At 39.4% G+C, this 22,001-nt stretch overlaps 1 protein-coding gene across 5 annotated transcripts in view; it reads right to left on the reverse strand.

Annotated features, from left to right (window-relative positions):
* Positions 1-3,016: 3,016 nt before the first annotated feature.
* Positions 3,017-22,001, reverse strand: part of PRRG1 (proline rich and Gla domain 1) — a 35,149-nt gene continuing 16,164 nt past the window's right edge. For 3 of the 5 annotated variants that reach the window (XM_040582456.1, XM_040582457.1, XM_040582458.1), the window contains 3 exons: positions 19,641-19,690; positions 14,792-14,952; positions 3,017-7,139 (listed from right to left, as the gene is read on the reverse strand). In XM_040582456.1, coding sequence (XP_040438390.1) covers positions 6,618-7,139; positions 14,792-14,952; positions 19,641-19,690 — 733 coding nt within the window. In that variant the 3' untranslated portion in view covers positions 3,017-6,617. The remainder of the gene's footprint in view (positions 7,140-14,791; positions 14,953-19,640; positions 19,691-22,001) is intronic. The other 2 variants (XM_040582460.1, XM_040582459.1) reach the window with 2 other exon arrangements.

The following is a 22,001-nucleotide window of genomic DNA, read 5'->3' on the forward strand; positions in this document are numbered from 1 at the left end:
TGGCTGGTCCTGTGCCAGACCCTCTCTGATGCAGCAGAACCGCCCAGGGGAGCAGGCTCAGGCTTGGTTTTGGGGTCAGCACTTCTCTTTTTTGCACGTAAGGAAGCTGTTTTAATTTTGAAGTTGGCATTTACCCTCAACCTTCCCCACTCGCCAGGTGCTTTCACAGAAGAATTTGCTTACTGCTGCCTCTGCTGCTGCTAGCAAATGAACGCGCAAATGTGCCCAGCCTTAGCTGCACTTCTACTAGCACTCCTGAAGTTGTAGTGAGTTGGAAACGTGATTTCACATGGCTGTTGGATGAAAGGAAGTACATTTACAGACACCAACCTTATGTTCAGAAAAGCAAGCCCACAAGACTGCATGTGAAAAGGGGACGCTGAGCTATAAATAGCTCTGGGAGACACAGAAGACATCAGCGTGGAACTTTTTGGTTTTATTTAAAACTCTGTTGAGGTGGGTACATACAAAAAAATCTAGTCTGACCAACTCTCATATATGGCGTTTTCTTTCAGAGGACAAATGTATTCTACCTTCATCCACCTGTAAGGAAAAACCTATGGCTACGACAGAACCATGAGAAGAAAAGCAGACAATACAAAAATGAAAGGAAAAAAAAAACCCAAACAATTCTAATAGTAAATAAAAATAAAATACTTGTGATAAGACAGTTTAAGGGTACCAGCTGGGGAAAATTTTTGAGTTAGTCACATCGCCCTTGCTTTTCTCTGCTGGTATCACTTTCCGTCTTTCCACAGAAAATCCTGGCAAGAAATGCTGTCTGCAGTGGTTTTAATCTTGGAAATGATCCATGTGTGGTGGCTGCATTAAGACTGGAAGTTAAAAGGCGACAGGTGATAACAGCCTGCACCTCACTGCGTGTCACAGCAGATTGATCCCTGCATCTAGCCCCCAGTGCCAGCAATCAGCCCCTCAGCTGTGTTTGTCTGGTGCTGAAATACTGCATGGGCTGTAAGCAAGCCAGCAATGTCAGGGACCAAGTAGGCAAGCTTGGGTCCCAGATCCTCAGACCTCACTGTCACCGAGTAAATAACTTGAGTCCTTATGCACAGCAAAGAGCAGGTGCTGTGCCACTGCCAGCGGTGACAGAGTAAGAAAACAAAGAAAAAGCAAATCGGGAGCCTCTGACCTATGGAACTGGTCTAGGGTCTGTTCTGTGGGAAAACACATCCCACACCACGGGAAAGGCCAGGGAGATGGTGTGGTACAGATTACTTCTTATGCCAAGATTTCACTGCTAGGAGTATTGAAGTAAGTTTTCTGAGTACTTGTTTCCTTCTTGCTTTAAGCTCCTCAGCTAACCCTGGGAGCCACGCAGGTATGTACAAAGCTTCCAACCAAAGGAAACGGCAGGTCACACTGAAAGGTTTTGTTTTGATTCTTTTTTCTTTCTGATTTTGATGTTTCTAAGACAGGGGAAAACAGCACAGCCACCAGCGTGTTTTTATTGCATGATAAACTGGGACAGGACAGGGAAAGCGAACACAGGTACTAACATTGCAGCAAATGTTGCAGAGAGCTAAATGGTAAGCAAATACTGTGCAATGTATACAGTCAAGAAAATATAGGCAAGGCTTTCTTGCATTGACTTGTTACTTAGTATTCAGTAACTCACTGCCAAATTAAAAAAACAATTACTGACATACCACTGCAAAAGCAAAGCACAGTTCAACCTCTTGGCAAAGCTCAAAGTTCAATTACCCTGTAGCAAATCAATCAAATGTGTGTGTAGCAAGCAATGAGAGTATGTCTCATTGTCAGATGAGATGTCACCTCACTGCTTTCAGCTGAACATGTTTTTTCTTCTTTTTAAAAATCAGCAAGTAGCACTAGGAAATATTTACAAAGTTCACATTATGCAGAAGATAAAAAGGAATCTATTGGTGTGATTTAGAGTGGCAAAGAACAGTGTTCAAGGCATATGAAACAAATAATGAACGTTCAACAGTAGTAACCTGGCACGAAGATTTGATTTTTATAGACACCGAGATTCATGATACCAGTTTAATATTGTATCTGCCACATTTCAGTAGCTAGAAGCCAGGCATGCAGAAGCAATCATGCATTGAACCATGTGCAAACACATTAGCTAATGCTGATGGATGTATGGTCAGGACACTGAACGTGTATGTGCACAGCGAATGCCACTTAACCCAACACAGCGCATTCTAGTTTGATGGCATTGGTCTAAGCTACATAAATAAAAGCTTACCAAGGGGAGCAAGGTGCTACCTTGTGCACATGATGGCTTGGAAAGTCACACACATACATTGTTACTTCAAGCGGCTCTTCTTACAGTTTTGTTATGACCAGCACAAAACCGTACTTGTGTTCATGAAACTCTATGACATGTACCTCCTGTTGGGCTTCACCAACGTCTCCAAAAGACTCTGGCCATGCAGTAAGCTAGGGAAAAATAGGGACACATCCTATTTACCAGCAGCTGAGCGAGAAAGAACGACACAACATTTGTCTTGACTGGTATGCAGATCTTTAGTTTCCAGCAGGGATCATTATGCTGCAAGGTTGTTGGTTGTTTTTTTTCTTTTTTTTTTTCCTTCATTCGCTATTAGTATGTCATTCCCAGAGCTCATGCAAAAGTTTGCAATCGCTTTCTTTCAAATGGCTGTAGCCAAATTTGAAATTAAGTCCTCTGACTAAAACACTTCTTTATTACAGTATACCGTTTCAATTTGCTGTAACAGAGAATAATTACTGCTTCCTCTCTGCCTGCAACAGTTGTTTAGCTATGGCTACAACAAATGATTTTTAAGAAATGAAAAATCAATAAATTCACAAATCTGATTAACATTGAGCCTGAAATTTGTAAGAATATCGTCTACCTGCAAACAAAATTGTATTTAAAGTTATCAAAACAACTGATTCATTGCAACTGATTAAGTACAATAACAATGGAAATTAAAAGACCACCACTTAAATACACAGTTAATTCTCACTGTCTTTGTGTAGAATTGATATTTTGAAACATTAGAGGCATCTTAAAAAAATTTATTTAGCATATTGAAAAACAAATGTTACAAAAATTTTTCTATAAACATAGGCAAAAATGTTTAAATAGGATAATGTAATGTAAACCAAACCCACTTAAAATATGCAATACTGTAATCAGAGGTTACGTCCAGTGAAGTCAGAACAACCTTCACTAATGCTAAATAACATCTAAGCAAATAATTAATTTCCATAATTTCTTGAAACAGTGACATATATTTAAATTAGTTGTAGTAGCTAAATCATCTCAGTCCTGATCCAAGATTAAATTCAATGTTACATTCAAAAGTGGGAAAGGCAGTATCTTGACTATTCATGTCATCAGTCAAGACAGTACTGCATTAAAACTTGCAAAACTTTTACAAGTACAACTATAAATTTATATTTATTGCATGACAATGCAATTACAGGATTGGTAAAACTATTAAGTGACCTGGAAAAAAAAAAGCTGTATAAAAATCCAGTACAGATGAAATTTCATTTTTCAATCAGGTTAGAAAAGCCAGACATAAGACTTAAGATATCTTTCCGCATTTCACAAAACAGAACAAAATAATTTGTAATCTGACATTATTCCGACATGGAGAAAGCATTTCATGTCTTAGAGGTAATACATTCGGGTGACTGTCACACTCAAGTTTAGTTTCATTATGACATTTATTCACCAAGATGTAAGTTTACAGCCTACAATGGCTTTCATGCCCATGTACATGGAAAAGGCATAGCCCAATAAATTCAACTCATAGATAATTTTAGATATTTGGTTTTTTGGAAAAACAAGCATCACGTTTGCATTGCACATAGAAGTTTCTACAGGATACAGCAACACAGTCAACTCAGGAGGCAGAAACATAAAGCTATTAAAAGTGGTACTGAAATAAAGAGTAATTAAAAAAAAAAACCAAAAAACCCACAAAAAACAAAAAGAAAAAAAAAAGCCAGCTCATGTCTAAACTACACTGCCCATGTTCACGGGATGATGGCAGCTGCTGAATGACCTACTGTGAAATGGGTGTTCTCCATGCATTTTGTACAGTAAAGTCTTATATCCAAACAAGGAAAATTACTGCTAAAACTACTAGCTGTGCTAGCAGGCACAGAGATGCCAATATGGCATGGATGTTGAAATACCATCTCTTTTTGAGTTGGTTCCTGCAGGTTGAGGTGAGGCACTTTGTTTTGGTAACGTCTGCCTAAAGCAGTATATTAACTGCTGCTCAGTATAAAAGGAGCTTTAACTTCTACAAGTGGCAATTCATGACACACAAGAGCCAAAACCACTTCAAAGAAAAGGCCAGACAGTCCTAAAACAAGAACCAGGCAAGTCCTACTACAAATGTCCAAACATATTGTACTTATCTGCCCAATATCTATTGTATTTAATAAATAAGAGTTATCTTTTTGACAACAGTTTGGCCTGCAGTTCATAGACGAACTCTTAATACAACTTGCCTTGGCAACTGAAAATACCCAGTAAACAACTCGGGCAACCTACTCTCATCAAAAATAAGTACATGAAATGAATTATAAAAGCCTTAATTTGTCAATAAATTGCATCAAATTCTTAAGAGTGTGCATATACACACCCATCTATGACCACAGATTTATTTTCAGCAGCTTTCTGTAAAATTCCTTATGGAAAAGACAAGCCAAGCCCCCACAAGACAGTAGACACCAGCACACATCTCAGACATTAATTTCAAACGGATGGCACTGGCATTTCATTTGGGGTCTTCAGAACAAGATGCAGTTTGGGTTTCTGTTGTAAGAAAGCCAACATATCACAGCAGTCCTTCAGGGCTAAATACATTGCAGTTGGTGCGATCCGATTAGTAGAACACAGAACACAATACCACCACACTACCTTGGCATGGGAACAAAAAAACCTCAAATGAATATTCCAAAGCTGAACCAAGCAATAAAACTTTTAAATCAAGCTGGGAAAAAAGTATTGCTACACTACAGCTTGCACCACCTTAACAATCATCAGTGTCTAAACCAGGTGGTTGAAATTCTGTACAAGCCTCTATTCCAACTTGCTTCAAGTCTGACAGAAATCCACACCTCTTCAGCCTCAAAAAGTCACTTCAGACTAACGGTTGGATTATTTCTGCATCATGTTCTTAGAAATACAACACGGTGGGTCCTCACGGTTCTGCCATACATCAGGTGGGCCCCACAGCTCACAGCTGGAGAGAGCAGAGACAGGCTGGCCACACACCTGCTGCAGCCAGCCTGGACTAACATGCTTCCCAGCACCTCTTACTCTGACGAGCACCTGTAACCTAAGAGCTGGGGGAAAAAAAAAAAAAGAAAAAGACTTGTGTACACTGAAAATGGAGTGCACTTTAAAGAATTCATGTCATGGATAAAAACACCACACTGGTCTTAGAAATAATGAAAAATGTAAGTAGTTTTATTTCATCATAACATATTGTTAACTTTTGCAACAGAAGCACCTTGTTGGAATGGATAAGCAATAAATATATTTGCTGTTGAAAAAAGGTATAATCTATGTTCTCTGCAAAGGATTTCCATGGCCACCATACAAGGTGCACACATGGTACACCTAAGTATGCAAGAGACAAAAGAATATCTCGGGACTTGGGGAAGGCGCTTTTATTTCATAGTTGGGGAAAAAAAAAGTCACACACACTGAATGCTTTCCCTTTTTCTCCCTTTTAAAATGGAAAGTAATAACTTTGGGTTTAATATGTTTATGGATAATACCCTGGTCCCAGTGAAGACTATGGTAGGAAGACTATGATCAGGATTTTATCCACTCTTGAGTACTTCAGTATTTCATTATGTACTGTTGCATTAACTTTAGAGCTTGAAAGTTCATATATGCGCACTTCTCACCTCTAGAATGCACAAGTGAAAACGGAGAGGAAAGGCAGAACAGAAAAGAAGTGCACTATTAAATTAACTAATCAGTATCTTGAATTGTTAGCTTCTAAACATCTACAGAATTTTGAGTTGTAACAGCAAACGCTTTAGAATACACCTCTTCTGCTAGGACTCTGAAATTATTGCTATTATGCCAGCATACTCTTAACGAGATACTGGTTTGAACACAAAGGCATACCGCCCTCAGCCTTCCAAGGGCCCAGCACAGGGTGCAGCATGTAGCAAAAATCCAAGAGAGAAAAAGGAACCAATCAGACAAGAGGCAATACTGCAAAATCAGTCCCCTTTAGTGTAAATAACTAAAATGTTGCTTAAGGATTCCCTATCAGGCAATTCTGATGGTCAGCAGTAAGAAAGGGGAGGGGGATTCCATGAATCTTGTGGGGAATGTGGACAATGTTTGCAACAAAATAAGTAACATCCCTCAAAGCAGAGGTACTTTTGAAAAGTGCGACAGAGCACCACCTTTGTATCTGCACTACACTCCCAATACAGATTTCTTATCTTTTAAGACCTGCCGCAGGGGGAAAAATCCCAAACCCAAAGAAAAGTGAATCTAAAACAAAAGTGAAGTTTGTTATACAAGTCCTTTAAATTACAGAAATGCATAATAAGCCAAGATAAAGTGCTACAAAATGATTAGTGATTTTTAAAACGTCCATAGCATTCTTCTTGCTTTACTTAGTACTGGTGACAACAGGAGATAGTGCAATTGCAGTGACTGAACTGGAATTCACAATGTCTTCGTATTGTGGGGGTGGATCTAAATGTTGTTCGGTTTCACTTCTCATGCTGATTTCACCAGTGGCTTCCTCGTATGAAGGAGGAGGATCACAGTTTGAGAGCCTTGTGGATATTGAGTCTGACCGCCCATCCGTATAGCTCAGACCTCCTGGAGAGAGCCCACTGACTTCATACATTTCCTCCTGTGGGGAATGAACAATGCTGAGAGGCGGTGGAAGAGGACCTCTGCCATCAGTCACAGCACCATCACCCATTGCTTCGTGGGCTCCCCTATGCACGTACACCGACTGTCTACGCATTTTCTTTTTAAACAGGCATCTCCATATGACAAAAATGACAATGAGGATAACAAAAAGGCCAATGATTAATGGAAATGCAAGGTAAAATGAATACCAGGTATGTCCTGTGTTACTTTCTCCCTGAAGTCCATTTTTGTAGACTTTCCAGAACTCCTTCTAGAAGAGCAAGACAGGATAAGTCAGAAACTACAGGGCAGTTAAAAAAAACAATAATCACTGTAATCAAGTTGTTTTAAATGCATGAGAAAAAAAAAAGGCATTTCAAATACTGATGATTAAAATAAGAACTGATATGGATAAACACGCACAATAAACTTCCAAATTTTCTTCTGATGTGATTAGTGACACAAAATGTTTTTTTTGTTTTTTAAAACAAACTCCTCACTGCTTTTAAGATTATGTGTCTGCACTTAGTATTTATAAATGTGCAGCACAGACAGGACTAGGTAAACAACAACAATAATAATAATTAATAATAACAATAGTAGTAATAATAAGAAACTAATCAGCATGCATATCAGCCATCTGGTCGATCAAAAATTTTCAGCACCACTAAAGGTAAAAGTTAGGGTTTTCTTTGTTTGTTTTAAAATTGTAATACTGTACTAATATAATTTGACAGGGAAATACCGTTTTGGAATGACAAGACCATTTTGGCAAAGCACAACTATGTTGTACTGTCATCTCATAATTTAGACTTATCCCACCCCCTGTCTCATAAAGCAATTGTGAGCTTATTTTGAGTTGATTCACATCCCCTGTTTATAGTTTAAAATAGCTCCAGCACTATGAGAATATTACACAGCTTATTGTATTCTAGAAAATTTGACAACACAGCTACAGATAAATGGAACAGAAAGTGAAAACATGAATAAGCGAAAACAAAGATGAAGGAGGACACCAGTACTTGAAAAGTACTCTTTGCTATACTAATATGCACAATTAGGAGCACAAAGATCATGTTGCCATCCAATTTTCTCTGCAGTGAATGCTGTAAAAAAAACCCCAAAAGTACAAATAAAAGCATACCCTGCCTCAAAAAAGTTGTCCTCCTCACTTCTAATATAAGATCTCTCCTAAGAAACACTTCCATTGTGGTTTATAGTCATGTATAATTTCTGAAAAAAATATATTTACAAATACCCAAGCAAATTCAAGCCAGAAACTCTGAATCCTTTAGTTTTCTTTAAAAATGCGGAGACTTGACCCATTTATACTCATGCCAGCATCGACTTCAAATGACAGCACACATCTCACACGCAAGTATTATAAATATATATAGTCACCAGATAAAACTGGTATTGTCATTGCTCAGTTATTAGTAAATGATGCATTCAGTTTGCCGACTGACTGTGCACAGACAAATCAGATCCATCAGTTTTTTTAGTTCAGGACTGCTGCCACATGATCGACATTAGACAGATAATGCCACCAAACTGATCTCAGAGGCAGCCTGAGTCCAGAAGCAGCACGGCCCCTCTACTGTGGAGGCGAAGCTTGCCCTGTGCCAAAGCCAGGGACAGAACACATGCTCACAGTGCTTCTCAATTAGAATTTATTAAGGTTAAGAGCAATACTATATGTATGAAACAACTGCCTATTCTGTAGATTTTCTTTTACAGAAGATAAATTCAGTTGTTCTTGCATCTATACTCAAGTACCTATAGGCAACTGGAAAAAAAAAAAAAAGGAAAAAAAGAAAAAAGTTCATTCCTACAGCAATCCAAGATCAGACATTTTTCCTAAATTCCAAGGCTTGACATCACAAGCCGTTCATCACAGTGCCCCTCTTTGATGTAAGCCCAGGTACAAATCATCTAAGCTAAGTTAGGTAGCAATGATATCAAACAAAATAAGCAAGTCTTGGAAGATGGATTAATGTCTCTAAATACTTCTCTACAAGGGCCTTCCTTGATGCACTGTTCCACAGTGAACCCCAGATCAGCTGTGCCGACTTCAGAAAAATGTATTTGAGGAGGGAAACTAACATTAAAAAATGACAGCTGTACAACTATGGACTTCTGGGATCTCTGTGTAATAAAAAACAACAGAACCGAACTCCTCGCCTCTCCCCACTAGATCACCAGACAGTTAAGAAGATCCGTTACCTATTACCCTTCCATCTGGTTTGAATACAACTAACTAGATTCTTTAGCAGTATAAATAATAAATATATTATCAACTGAAAATGCAGAAAAGATTCATCAGGGTAATTAAATGTTACTGTCTGTACTTGAACCAAACTTCCCACTTCATTGTTCTACTGCCTCAACACAGCAAAGGGATAAAATGGTACAATGTTTCTGAGGCCAAAGTTGCATAGATTTACTGAAAGTCATTGAAAGTACTATGCAAGGATATGTCATTTTAAAGACTCTGTGGAGGAGGAGGGAAGTTTTCATAAAAAAGAAGAAATCACACTTTTTCCCAAGCAATTTATTTTGTGTTGTAGGCTGCAAAAGAAATGCACCTTCTCCACTGGAAGGGTAGTAAGCTGCGACTGGTATTTTAGTATTGTTCCCATGTTACTTCTAGTTCAGCTCTATCTGCTGGAGAAGATGTCTCTATGCCTTCTTCAGAAAGCTGAAATACCAGCATCTCTCCTTGTCACTCTGTAACATGGTAAATCAGCAGAAAAGCTGTTTTCCCAGAGTGGCAGGCAATTAGTTCAGAATCGGGTATGTGGCTGTGGGGGATGTTCAAGTTGATGTTGTGACCAGACAGGAGCATAAAGAGCTTAAGGTAAGAGTTTGAACTGCCTTAAGGATGAAAGCTGTTTAGTGTCCACTTTCATTTATATGCAAGGCACAGAAAATTCCAAGGCAGTTCAGACATACCCCCCATCAACAATTACAGAGCTTCAGGTCTAAGGCTATCTTACAGAGACAAAGGAATAAAGTTCTGTTCACAGGTGAAAAACACTAAGAAAGAAACACTTGTTTAGTGATAAAAAAAGTAAATCTTTCTTTAAATTTTCCTCTTTGGGAAAAAAAAAAAACAACAATCCAAAAAACTATTCCCACAAAACCCCATCAACGAAAAACTTATTAGCATACTAGACCCCAGGTTTCCAGCTTGCAGTTTTGCAAGCCAAATGTCAAACAGAAGCACAAAGATTGCTAGTTCATACTGATGGAACTGCAGGAAACTAATACTTTGGGTTTGAGTTGCGCAGCTGCCAAGCAGCTCCCTCTCTGCTCAGTCATGCCAAAGCTATGCTGCACTGTTAAGCGAAGGCACAGGAGGAGGACAAGCAACTTGGTCAAAGTCAAATCATGCCCAACAAATCCACAAAGGACTTGGATAAATTTGCAGAGTGTGAGGATTTGTACAAACTCCTATGAAAATAAGCCAAGCGGGGAAAATACTGACAGTCTAGGAAGTTGCGGTAGAACTCATACAGAAGGTTAAAGAATAGTTTAAAAGTTGAAAAACTCACAGCACAAATATCCCTTCCACAGTTGCTGGTCTCTTAGACCAACAACAAAAAGGACTTACTTTCTACTTCATAAATCACAAGTTAATTATTTCATCAAGAGGACACTCCAGTAATCATTTATGCTCAAGCACTGTACAGCTGGGAATACCAGGCATATATGCCTTAAAAGGCTGAAAAACGAAGTTGAACAAGCCACAGAATCAGACAACTGCAATGGAAAAGACTTAGAAAACATCTAACATATTCCCGACGAGAACTACTTCTCTGAACATCCCTTACTACTTTGGCAAATCCAGTCTGAAATAATCAAAAGGAATTCTCAAGGGCATCCCACACAAAGACAGTTATGGCCAATTTGCCAGAACTTCGTTTCCCTTTTATTTCTAATACTTCTCAGAACAGAGTCAGCATCAGTCAACTGAATCTGAATGCTGAATCAAATAAGGGATCCAGATGAAAGTTAAGAGCCTCGCACCCTGCTGAGGATTTCAGCTGAGGCCTTTACTACATTTGGCAGTATCATCAGCCTCAAATGATTCTTGGTTAATTATCCAACTTGTTTTAAAGGTGGACTAATAATATGCCAGTCAGGAGACTGCTTGGCATTCAGCAGGCAGAGGATGCGAACAAAGCAATAATGGGAAGTGAGGATACCTGCTACACTGTTCTCTTCTGGTTTGCCCTCAATTTCAGGTGGCAGGAAGATTCAACTCTTCTGTGTATTTATCCAGCATCCATAATTACACACGGACTGATGCTAGAAGGCTTACTTGATCACATCACCTTAGATCTGCTGCTGACAAGATTTGAGCTGCTTGCTAGAGCTTTGTAGGGTTTTGTTTATTTCGCTGGAATAAAGCTATATAGAGAACCTTGCAATTTCTGTAATACTTAAAATTTGTGGGAAATTTGAAATACAAATGAAGATCTGTGACTTCCAGCTTTTAAAATCTTCATGCAACGTAATTTTAAAAAAATGAGCTAATGGAAATACAATTAATACCAGCTTCAATCACACCCAGATACTTTGCATGGTTACCTTTGAACAAATCTTTTGAGCCTCCCAACAACCTTTGACAACTGATCAGTAACCACATACAGTGCTGCCTGCAGGCTACAGGTACTACAAATAAACAGCTTTACTAGATGAGACCTAGGGTTCATCTAATCTGTTACCTTCTCTCTGACAACAACCATTAGAGACTGCTGAAAGAAGAGTTCAAACATCAGCAGGCAGTGATACTCTCCCAGCTTCCATATATTTGTCTTCAAGAACTTCCGTCAGTCAAGCCGACCCCTTTTATTCAATGGATCCACACTGATTTATTTTCCGTCCATTTATATCATTGTTTTCTGAACCTATATAAGCTTTTAGGATTCAAGACATCCTGTGGCAAGGCAGTCCACACCTCTGTTATCTGTGGTGAGAAGAGATACATCTATCTGCTTTGAACCTGCACCTTCTAGTTTCCTTTGAGGCCCTCGGCTCTCCTGTCAAAAGGATGACAAGTGACCGACTTCAGTTCAATCTCCATGCTCCTCACACACATCACCACATATTCCCTGATTTAACTCTTTCCTGATCTACTGTTGTTACAGAAGTCTTCTCATGTCTTTGGTCAACTGTCACACTTCTCTGGTCCTTCCTCAGCTACTAATTTGCTTTTTAGGAGACAGGGTGATCCAAGCTGTACATGACACATTCAAGGTGCAGTGTGCAACGACTTAATTACGTTCCCCATTTTGATCCCTGTTCCTTTCTTTGGATTCTTGGCACTCAGTTTTTTATTTTGTTTTGTTTGTGTTTTACTGCTAAGCACTGAATTCAAGTCTTCATAGGTTCAAATTCAGCTCTTGTTCTGGAATTCAGTCCGGAGCCAATCATGTATATAATGAATCCTCCTTTTCCCCCCACATGCTTTACATTTGTCAACACTGCATTTCATATCCTATTTTATCCACAGAGTCCTGCAAATTCTTCCCTGCTGGCTCTAGCCTTATTAACATCATAGTATTAACTTTATCATTTTAAATAGGTTCAGAATTACTATCAAAATCCTCAAGCCCACACAGTATTAAAGGCATTCAATATTTCCGTGACAGCTACGTATGTGGACTTAACATATACAATGCTAACTTCCAAGAAAAATTCATGCATCAAAAATAACTTGAGGGAACTGCTTGATGTTATTTTAATATTAAGGATCTGTATGTTGCACACCTCCCTACAAGACCGCAGAAAAACAAAGAACCAAGTGGACAAGATAAAAAATACAAAGAGAAAAATTACGAAAAACAAAGTTAGCACGAGAAAAATAAGCTACAGACCCTATTTGAATTCCAGTCTATCTACTATGAAATCATTGCATCCTTGTTACTCTGAACACACTGTATCGTTACCCTATTCTACTGCATCCATTTCCTTCCCCTGGGATACAGGAAGTTCATTCTTACTAAGTAGCTGTAAGGATGGGGGACAATGGACCACTGGGGGACAATGGACTAAACAAAGCCTAAGTAAATGAGGTCAGGCACAATGGCACATCAGCAGAGCCTGGCACATTAGCAAGCTACCAACAACAGAATAAAGGAGCTCTGCAAAAAGGATACAGTAGGAGAAACAGATAAAAGGACCTTATTGGAAGCTCCTTATCCACCATGGCACAAAGGCTGTGACAAGAGTGGAAATGTAGCTATTTCTATTTTACTATTTCCCAAATATCTCCACAAGGGAAATGCTACCTACCAAAACACAAAAAGTTCCTAAATGGGGAAAAAGAAGCCGAAGTGAGAAGCACATATTTAGGCTGTGCTTTCTCTAATGACTTGAGCTTCTTATGCTACTGAAGCAAAAGTGATACTGTGTTATGATTTTACACAAGTTGTATAATTGTATGCACTAACTTAATTATACAATGAGCTGTCATTAGAAATGGCCACACCAAGCTGGGTTTGGGAAGTAGAAAACATGTGTGTGCACGTCCTTTAAAGCTTCAGAAAGAAGCAGCTTTAAAGAGATGCTGCATGTTCTACTACTTCATTTTAATAAATCAGAAAGTTCTCATTCCAGCCTTACCCATCTCTCCAGGTATGACCTCCAACAAAAAGATGCCAAGAACTTACAAAGCTCAGTATGCCTTTACACAGCTCTATTTTTTGATGTAGAACAGTCACTGAAGAGTGGAATGTGTGACCCGTGTAAATTCTGGAAGAAAATGCAAGGCTCCCTGTGCCACTTTGTCCATTAAAGTACAATTTCCCTGTGCAAAAACCCACAAGGGACAGAAGTTTTAAGTTACATTTTCTGACTCACATTTTTCCCTTTAGATTTATCCTCAAATTCAGTCCTAATTTAATCCATGTCTGTCTTGAACTAAGGAAAAAAAATTCTTGATTGTATTGCATTAAAAAGTCAGAGGTCACCATCAAAAACCTGTGTGCTGTTTTTATTTTTTGGGAAGCAGTATAAGGTATATGTGGGTCATGATGGGCAGACCCATTAGCCCACAAACTTCTTTTAATTAGAGAAGCCAAAAGACTTACGCAAGAATTCTGTGTGGGCAGTATCTACTTAATTCCCGCTAAATTAATGTATCACTGCCCTTGCATAACACACGGGAACACTGAAATTATTGCTCTTTCCATGTTTTAGATCATTGTTACTTAAATACTACTCCCTGGGGGCTTCTGGATTTTAGCTTGAAGGTGGGCACTAGTCTTTCCTTATTTGTAGAATATTAATAGTCTGGGCACTGAACACTTTGGCCAGCTACATTAGCACCTGGATTCAAAGGTGAATTTTAAATGGAAAGCTTTTCCAGTTGCTCACTCATTCCACGTGAACATACTCAATAAACATGTTATTCCTGCAGGAATGAGAGGAGGGAAGACTTGTGCCCTCTGCTTCTATATATTCCCCATAACACGCCCAATCCCATCATTTCTTCTAAGCAGGACAACTTCATTTATGACATCCAGGTCAGACTTAAGTGTGTGATGATAGGAGAACCAGTACATACGATATTTGGGTAAACAGTGCTGACAAACATGACAGTTTTGCCCTCCTTTTTCAAGTAGGGGTATTAATTCATTTCCTTTTCTTCCCAGCTGCCAATTTTCACAACAGTTATAAGCATGACTATCTTTGGGACTTCTACGCTGTTCAAATTCAGTTTAATTGCAATGCAGGATTCAAGTGTTATTGCTGTGCAGTCTATCCATCTCCACTGTACACTTTATTTGCTTAAAGAAACAGGCCAAAAAGAAAAACAAATCTAATGCAATGCTGGAAAACATACAAGCTTTCAGCACACCCCAAAAGTTAGTATCAATACACCCCACCCATCTTTGCATACACACCAAAACATACCGTTTTTTCCTCATTTTCAAATGCTTCTCTTGCTTCTTCATAGCTACAGATTTCTTCTCTGCATTCATGTTCTATATCACCTTGCTTTAATTCTTCCAGAAATGTGTTGGCTCTTGGATATCTTTTTAACACAGAATTGGCTTTGTCCTCTGTTAAGAACACTGAATGAAAGGAGACAACAAAGGTCACTTCTGAAGTACATAACCAAAACCTCATGCTAACATTGCTAAAAGAAAATGCACTTTTGAGAAATTAAGAGCTCTTCCAAAGCCTTCCTCTTTATTTAATATGATAAAAGGCCCTTCTTAGTTTTGTTCACATTTGTAAGTAGTTAGGCCTCCAATTTTGGTACTTATTGCTATAATGTCATCAATTCAGCAACACAGTCATGCATGCTTAAACAAGATTGAAGCCAGTTCTAAGAAAAGTGCTCAGAAGAGACAGGCACATGCTCAGCTCAAGCCACTTCTTAACCTAAGATGACAAAGAAAAAATAAATCCTGCTTGTGAACATATTTGCAAATGCCTGAAGTCATCACAGCCAGAACACTCTGAAGTTTTTACATAAATATTTATGAGTATTACCCAGAACAGCTGCATTTATTAAAGTTCTAAGTTTTCTTAAGCAACTCTGAAGCAGATTTGCTCCCTTCACTCCAGAAATCTCAACTAGGAAACAGTGACCCTTTTGGGGGTGTGGGGGGAAGTAGCCTCTTTTTATTGTCTTGAAACATATACAAATCCTCACCTTATTTGATGATTCAAACAAAATGACCCCAAAAGGCAATGAATGTTCTGACACAGGTATTCTTTATTTGCTTTTCTTAGTTTTCTGTTCAAAAAAACCTCTTTCCTTCTGATGTTCCAGCTTTCCCTCAAACTCCCTGATCCACTGATTTTTATAGTAATATTGCAGCAAATGGAACACTCCAAAATCCAGGGGACTGAATTACTGGAGAGGTACATCTGCAGTGAATGATGCAGAAATTCTCCAGGTATTTCAGGTGAGGAAACAAGAAACAAGTCAATGCAACAGTGCTCTTGGGTTCTCACTACCAGCAAGGGGTGGTGGTGTAATTACTATGCCCTGCATTCGTTCATTTACAGCTAGTCTGGGACCACTGATGCTCTGAAGACACTCACTGTCTGCTGAAGGACAGAGACTAATCAGTTTAAGCAGTGACTTATCTGTAATTTTATATGAATCAGTTTGCTGCGGTTTTTTTCCTTAATCATCTGGTTTTTAATTTGGAAATTTGAAAATTTTCAAAAAGGATGGCAGGAAGTCTAAAAAGATGATCACTTTTCTTTTGCTTTAGATAGATGTGGTGGCATCTTTCAGCAATGACGCTACTACCATAATTCGGCTGCTCTACTTCATTTTGTTTAGTCTCTGTGGTATAGTTTGTTATAAATCATTAGATAGTCGTCTTCCTTTTGCAAAGGATTAAATGAAGATTTGAAGATTAAGCTCCAAAACACCAGTCACGCCTATACCTGCAGCTGAATACATATGGTATGTACAAGCACCACACAAATTACACTATTCATGATGCTGCCAGAGGTTCAGTGCATACAACTCTACAACTGCACCTATCGCAGTTTTGGTCTTCTACAGCACCACAGGTGAACACATGGGCACCTCCTACGGTACAAATTCACTGACTAAATAACATAAACGTTAATATTCAAAAATTCTCTTCAGACAGGAAAGAACAAAAGGACGGCTTTTTTTCCATTTCTCACACAGTTCTCCTGACTTCCCCCAAGGCCTGAACAACTTGGTTTCTTTCAACATGCCTCAGTGATCACCTAAACATGATGAGCTGCAGGACTTGTCCACATCAGGAAGCCAGCATGCAGCCATGCATGGAGATAATACTGCCAGTGCTCTACCTACTTCACCAACTGCTGCGGCCGTTCCTGAAGTGGAACAAGCTACAGCCCAGGCTCTCTTAAGAGTGCCCATACGTGGAAGTCACCGAAGAGTAGATAATGCACTATAAATCAAGTTTCCTTTCCTTCAGCAGATAAAACCTCGGGAATTTCATTTCACAGCCGGAATCCATCCCTGAGAAGAGCAACGAGAGAAACTATGACAGCTTTGTACTGATGCAGAGCGGAAAGAAATAAAGAGGAAAATGCAGGTAGCTGAAAATACCCTCATTTAAAGCTTTTGGCTCTCAGAAACAACATAGAAATCTTTGTTTCTGGATGCACTTTCCAATTCACCAAAGAAGCAAATTGAGAATGAAGGTTTAAAAGCTGGTGTGTTATGAAATATTGCATTTGATACACATCAAGATGAGTTTCTAGGTTATTGTTTAGTTTTCCAAAAAGAGCTAAGCACACGTTTCTGCTTCAAAATGCATTGACAAAGAACAGCAGAACATTAAAATAACTCAATATTCAAGAACGGCTAATATATGAGACTATCTAAACCCCCCAATTTTTTTATATAGCAATTCATATTCAGGAAGTCTCTCTCTCTCTCCTCACGTAATGCAATACAGAAAAATGTAGAGGCAAAAAAGCTGTTCAGGAAAATAAACCACACTCCATATTAATTCTGAATGTATCTGACAAACAATGATCTATGATTAGTCCAGGCCAGGAATGGCTTTTGACCCTGCAGGGCTTGAAAAAATGAAGTATATTAATTTGTTTGTTTTGATTTGACATTTTTAAAGCTCTGCACACCCCAAGTGAATTTAAATCCTATTGAGAAGTCAATACAAAAGTAGCAAGGAAACATAAAAACATACACTGATCAAAGCAATCTTGATGGAGATACTGATTGAAATACAGTGATTTAATGAGAATCAGTCATTGCCTGATGAGTCCTATAAAGAGAGATAATGGAACCATACTGCAGAAAGCACTTTGACTTCTTAGTATTCCAAGACCATCATCATGTAGACATCCAGTTATAGTTGCATAGGAGTGTGTAAAAAAACCACTCTGTGTTGGATGCACACCTGGCCAAGCTACAGCGTGGCTGAATTTACTACAGCTGTTACTATGGAGCTGAAGATAATCAGGGAATGATTGCATGTGGCAAGAATAAAGTAATGAAACAACATAAAACTTACTTTTTCACTTTGTGAAGAAAATTAACTAGCAAATACAAGATAAAGGAAAAATCAGAATTATGATTTTGGCTTTGTGTAAGATAGACACAAACACATAATCTGAAGTCTCTGTCTTCCCCAGTTTTTGTAGAATACAGATGAAGATGTACAATTACCAAATTTAATGCATTTGAATACAAGTTTATTTTTTGGACATGCTTGGGCTCTCTCTGTATGTAACTGTAACACTTGGCTTTTAGCAAGTTCTTATGCATCAGAAAGCTGCAAAGAAAATAATTCCAAAGTCTTAGTTTCACTTACTATTATTGAAGAGTAATATAGTCAGATCAATCTATTACACACCCTCTGGAAAATCTGTGTGCTATCATAATAGTGAACAGGTACTCTAGCAAGGTGAAATTTAATCAGAATCAGAAAGAGACAGGCAAGGTCACGAGAGAGTAAATATGTCTCAGCCTGCAAGCTGAAGCTGTCACAGGTGAAGCAAATAGGTTTCAGGGAGTAGCAGTGTGCGAGAAGTATCCTGAGACACAGCAGTATTGCTGAAGCAAAGCTCACGGTATCCTGGACTCCAAAACCAGCTCTATTAAGACCATTGTTGAGGCTTCATTTTCCTGACACCTTACCAACACCCAAGTGGATGAAAACCATGACAACATACTAGAACTAAACAATTGATTTTAAATTCAAAGCTGCAGCTACTGATAAATTTGAACCTTTCTGTAGGTGATCATAACAAAAATATTTGGTTTGCATAGGGCAGAAGGGAGAAAAATTATTTGAGTGTTTACTTACAAAACAGAACGTGTCTTCTGCTCTGAGATATTGGAATTACTGGGACAAGCTTAAGAACAGTTAAAAGTACTAAAGACTAGAAATTCTGCTCCGTGGTCTTTATTCTGCAGCTAGCTTTCAAAGGTCCACAAATGAGTCTGTGATTATTATTATGGTCTGCATATAATACCTCTGTCAGAACAGCAGTATGATTCCACTTCAGTTTAGTGTGGGCAAAGATCTGCATCTGTATTGGCCCTGGCTGAGCCCCACAGCAGCCCTCACGGTGCTGTGCTTGTGTTGGTAGCTATGAAGGTGGTGATAACACACCAGTGGTTTGGCTGCTGCTGAGCGGTGCCAGCACAGCGCCAGGGCTGGCTCTCCAGCATTCCCCGTGACTCACCAGTAGGCCGGGGGTGGGCAAGTTCTTGGGAGGCAACATAGCCAGGACAGCTGACCCAAAATGACGAAAGGGATATTCCATACCATATGATGTCTGCTTAGATATAAAAGCTAAGCGAAAAGAGGAGGAAGGCAGGGGGCATTTTTTATTTATTCGTTTGTCTTCTGGAGCAACCGCTATGTGTACTGAAGCCCTGCTTCCCAGGAAGTGGCCATACATCACCAGCTGATGGGAAGTAGAGAATAACACCTTTTGTCTTCCTTTGTGTCCATGCATGGCCTTTGCTATTGCTTTATTAAACTGTCTTTACCTTGATGCACAAGTTTGTTCCACCTTATTTTCTCCCTGCTTGTCCTGCTGACAAATGGAATGATAGAGTGGCTTGGCGGGCACCCGGCATCCAGCCAAGGTCAACCCACCACAGCACCGTATGTAACATCAAAACCAGTTCAATAGAAGAGGACATTTTTCATGCAAACAGACTGGGATTTTGAGCAGAAGACAGTTTTGAGGTGTGTTAATTCCCACTTCATAGGGAATAATAAAGAACGTACACTTATTGCTAAGTTAACAAACTTACCGCTATCCATGATGATTACTGTTGAGGCAGGGAACTTGCAAATACCAATTCTGTAAACAAAAAAAGAAATATTCTGTTGAGTTTTTTGAATTATGATGAGCCCGGAAAAGCTTCTCTCGATTCCCAAATATTGTTACAAATATATCAGTGTTGGCAATTCTGTGATCAACATTAATCCCTCTTTCGAGTTGTACTACTACTGCATGCAGGCTAATTTCAGTAGTATAGGAATGCTATCCAAAAAGAGCTAACACTTGTGAAATGGTGAATGCTTTAACCTTTTCCAAAGCTTTCCATATTTAGAATACGCAAAAATGCTACTATATAGTAGAAGGTGTGTATCATTTTAAACAAATCCACAAGCTCTGTTTTACCTAATTGAATTTGAAAGGCATTACATTCTCCACTGTAATTACTTATACCTCATCTAAGACTTAAATTCACTCTGCAGAGATCGTCAAGTCAACTCATTATCTTTAGTATATGGATCAGAGTTTTTGAGATCAGAATGAGCACATGCAAATTCATTGAGAGTCTGCTAGTGATTAAAACATGATGCCTGCATAAAGTTCAAGGGCAGAACAAGACCTGTGATTTGGCAAAAGAACTTGCAATAGATGAGAGGATCCCAACCTGCCCTACAAGAATTTACATGTACTTTATACCTCATCTTGGAAACAGAATAGACAAGAGATGCTCCCAGTCAAGAAAGTGCCTGAAGCTCATTGCACCAACCAGGGAGAGAGCCAACAAGAACTGCATTTGAAAGCAGCAACAGTAGTTTGAGGGACTGTTTTCAGTTTCTTGGAGTCTTTGATAGTATGGGAAAAGTTAAGGAAACAAAAGCTTTCAGCAAAGTTTAAGAAAGGTACAGCTGTTTACCCAACTTGGTAGAACACCATGAGGTTAAGGGGTTTTATACTAATAAATTACCTACTCCTAAAGGTTAGCGTTATTTCTACTTGTTTAGTTCTACTTCAGAGGCCAGGTTACACATCAAGGTATCGTACCATACTACTGCCCTCCCTTCCCTCTCCATAAACCCAATACCTCACAACCAAACCTCTCTGTAAAAAAGTGATAGTTACGCACAATGGTTGGGCATAGCTGCTGTAACAAAGGGGGAAGGTTAACTCTTCCGGCCTGGCCCACCCAACACTGTAATTCATCATGCAAGAGCAGACTGCAGTACTTGTAAGGACTGCTGCCAAAGTGAATGGAGCTCTATAAAGACATCCCAGTCTGCTAACAAAAGTGTAGGGTGGGGACAACAAGACATGTGGGATGGAGACTAAACTGATTTTAAACCAAGTTCACCAAATTATCAAGAGCAGCCCTGAGAAGAAAGACATGGGAGTGTCGGTTGATGAGAAGCTCAACGTGGCCTGACAATGTGTGCCTGCGCTCCAGAAAGGCAACCGTACCCTGGGCTGCATCAAAAGAAGCACAGCCAGCAGGCTGAGGGAAGGGATTCTCCCCCTCTGCTCTCATGAGACCCCACCTGGAGTACTGCATTCAGCTGTGGGGCCCCCAACATCAGAAGGACATGGACCTGTTGCAGCGAGTCCAGAGGAGGGCCAGGAAGATGCTCAGAGGGCTGCAGCACCTCTCCTATGAAGACAGGCTGAGAGAGGTGGGGTTGTTCAGCCTGGAGAAGAGAAGGTTCTGGGGACACCTCACAGCAGCCTCCCAGTGCCTGAAGGGGCTACAGGAAAGCTGGGGAGGGACTTTGTACAAGGGCATGTAGTGACAGGACAAGGGGAGGTGGCTTTAAACTGAAAGAAGGTAAATTTATATTAGCTGTAAGGAAGAGATTCTTCACTGTGAGGGTGGCACATCACTGGCACAGGCTGCCCAGAGCAGCTGTGGGTGCCCCATCCCTGGCAGTGCTCAAGGCCAGGCTGGATGGGGCTGTCAGCAACCTGGTCTGGTGGAAGGTGTCCCTGCCCACGGCAGGGGGGTTGGAACTGGATGAACTTTAAGGTCCCTTCCAACCCAAACCATTCTATGATATCTCTGTAAAGGCAAATAAATGTGAATAAACCCACAGACATTAAAGCACCTTAAATGTCATCACCATAGCGTTTAGCTTTTCATTACTAAGTATTGTAGGGTAATAGAAACAGAAGGTGTAAAATAATTATTCAGAATATATATAACCTCTTTTAACAGCCTGGATTTTTCTTAGCAGACTACACAAAGACAAAACTGCCTTTGCCACTTGCTGCTTGAATAATATTAGTGTAATTTTCTGGGTAGTCACATTGTTAAAACCCAAATATTTGTGCTGAAGAAATTGCTAAGCTTTTAATAATTCAGTCTGCAATATTTTACCCTTTTAACAAATAATCTGGGATGTCA

This window comes from Falco naumanni, chromosome 2, assembly GCF_017639655.2.
Source record: "Falco naumanni isolate bFalNau1 chromosome 2, bFalNau1.pat, whole genome shotgun sequence".
Classification (NCBI taxonomy): domain Eukaryota; kingdom Metazoa; phylum Chordata; class Aves; order Falconiformes; family Falconidae; genus Falco; species Falco naumanni.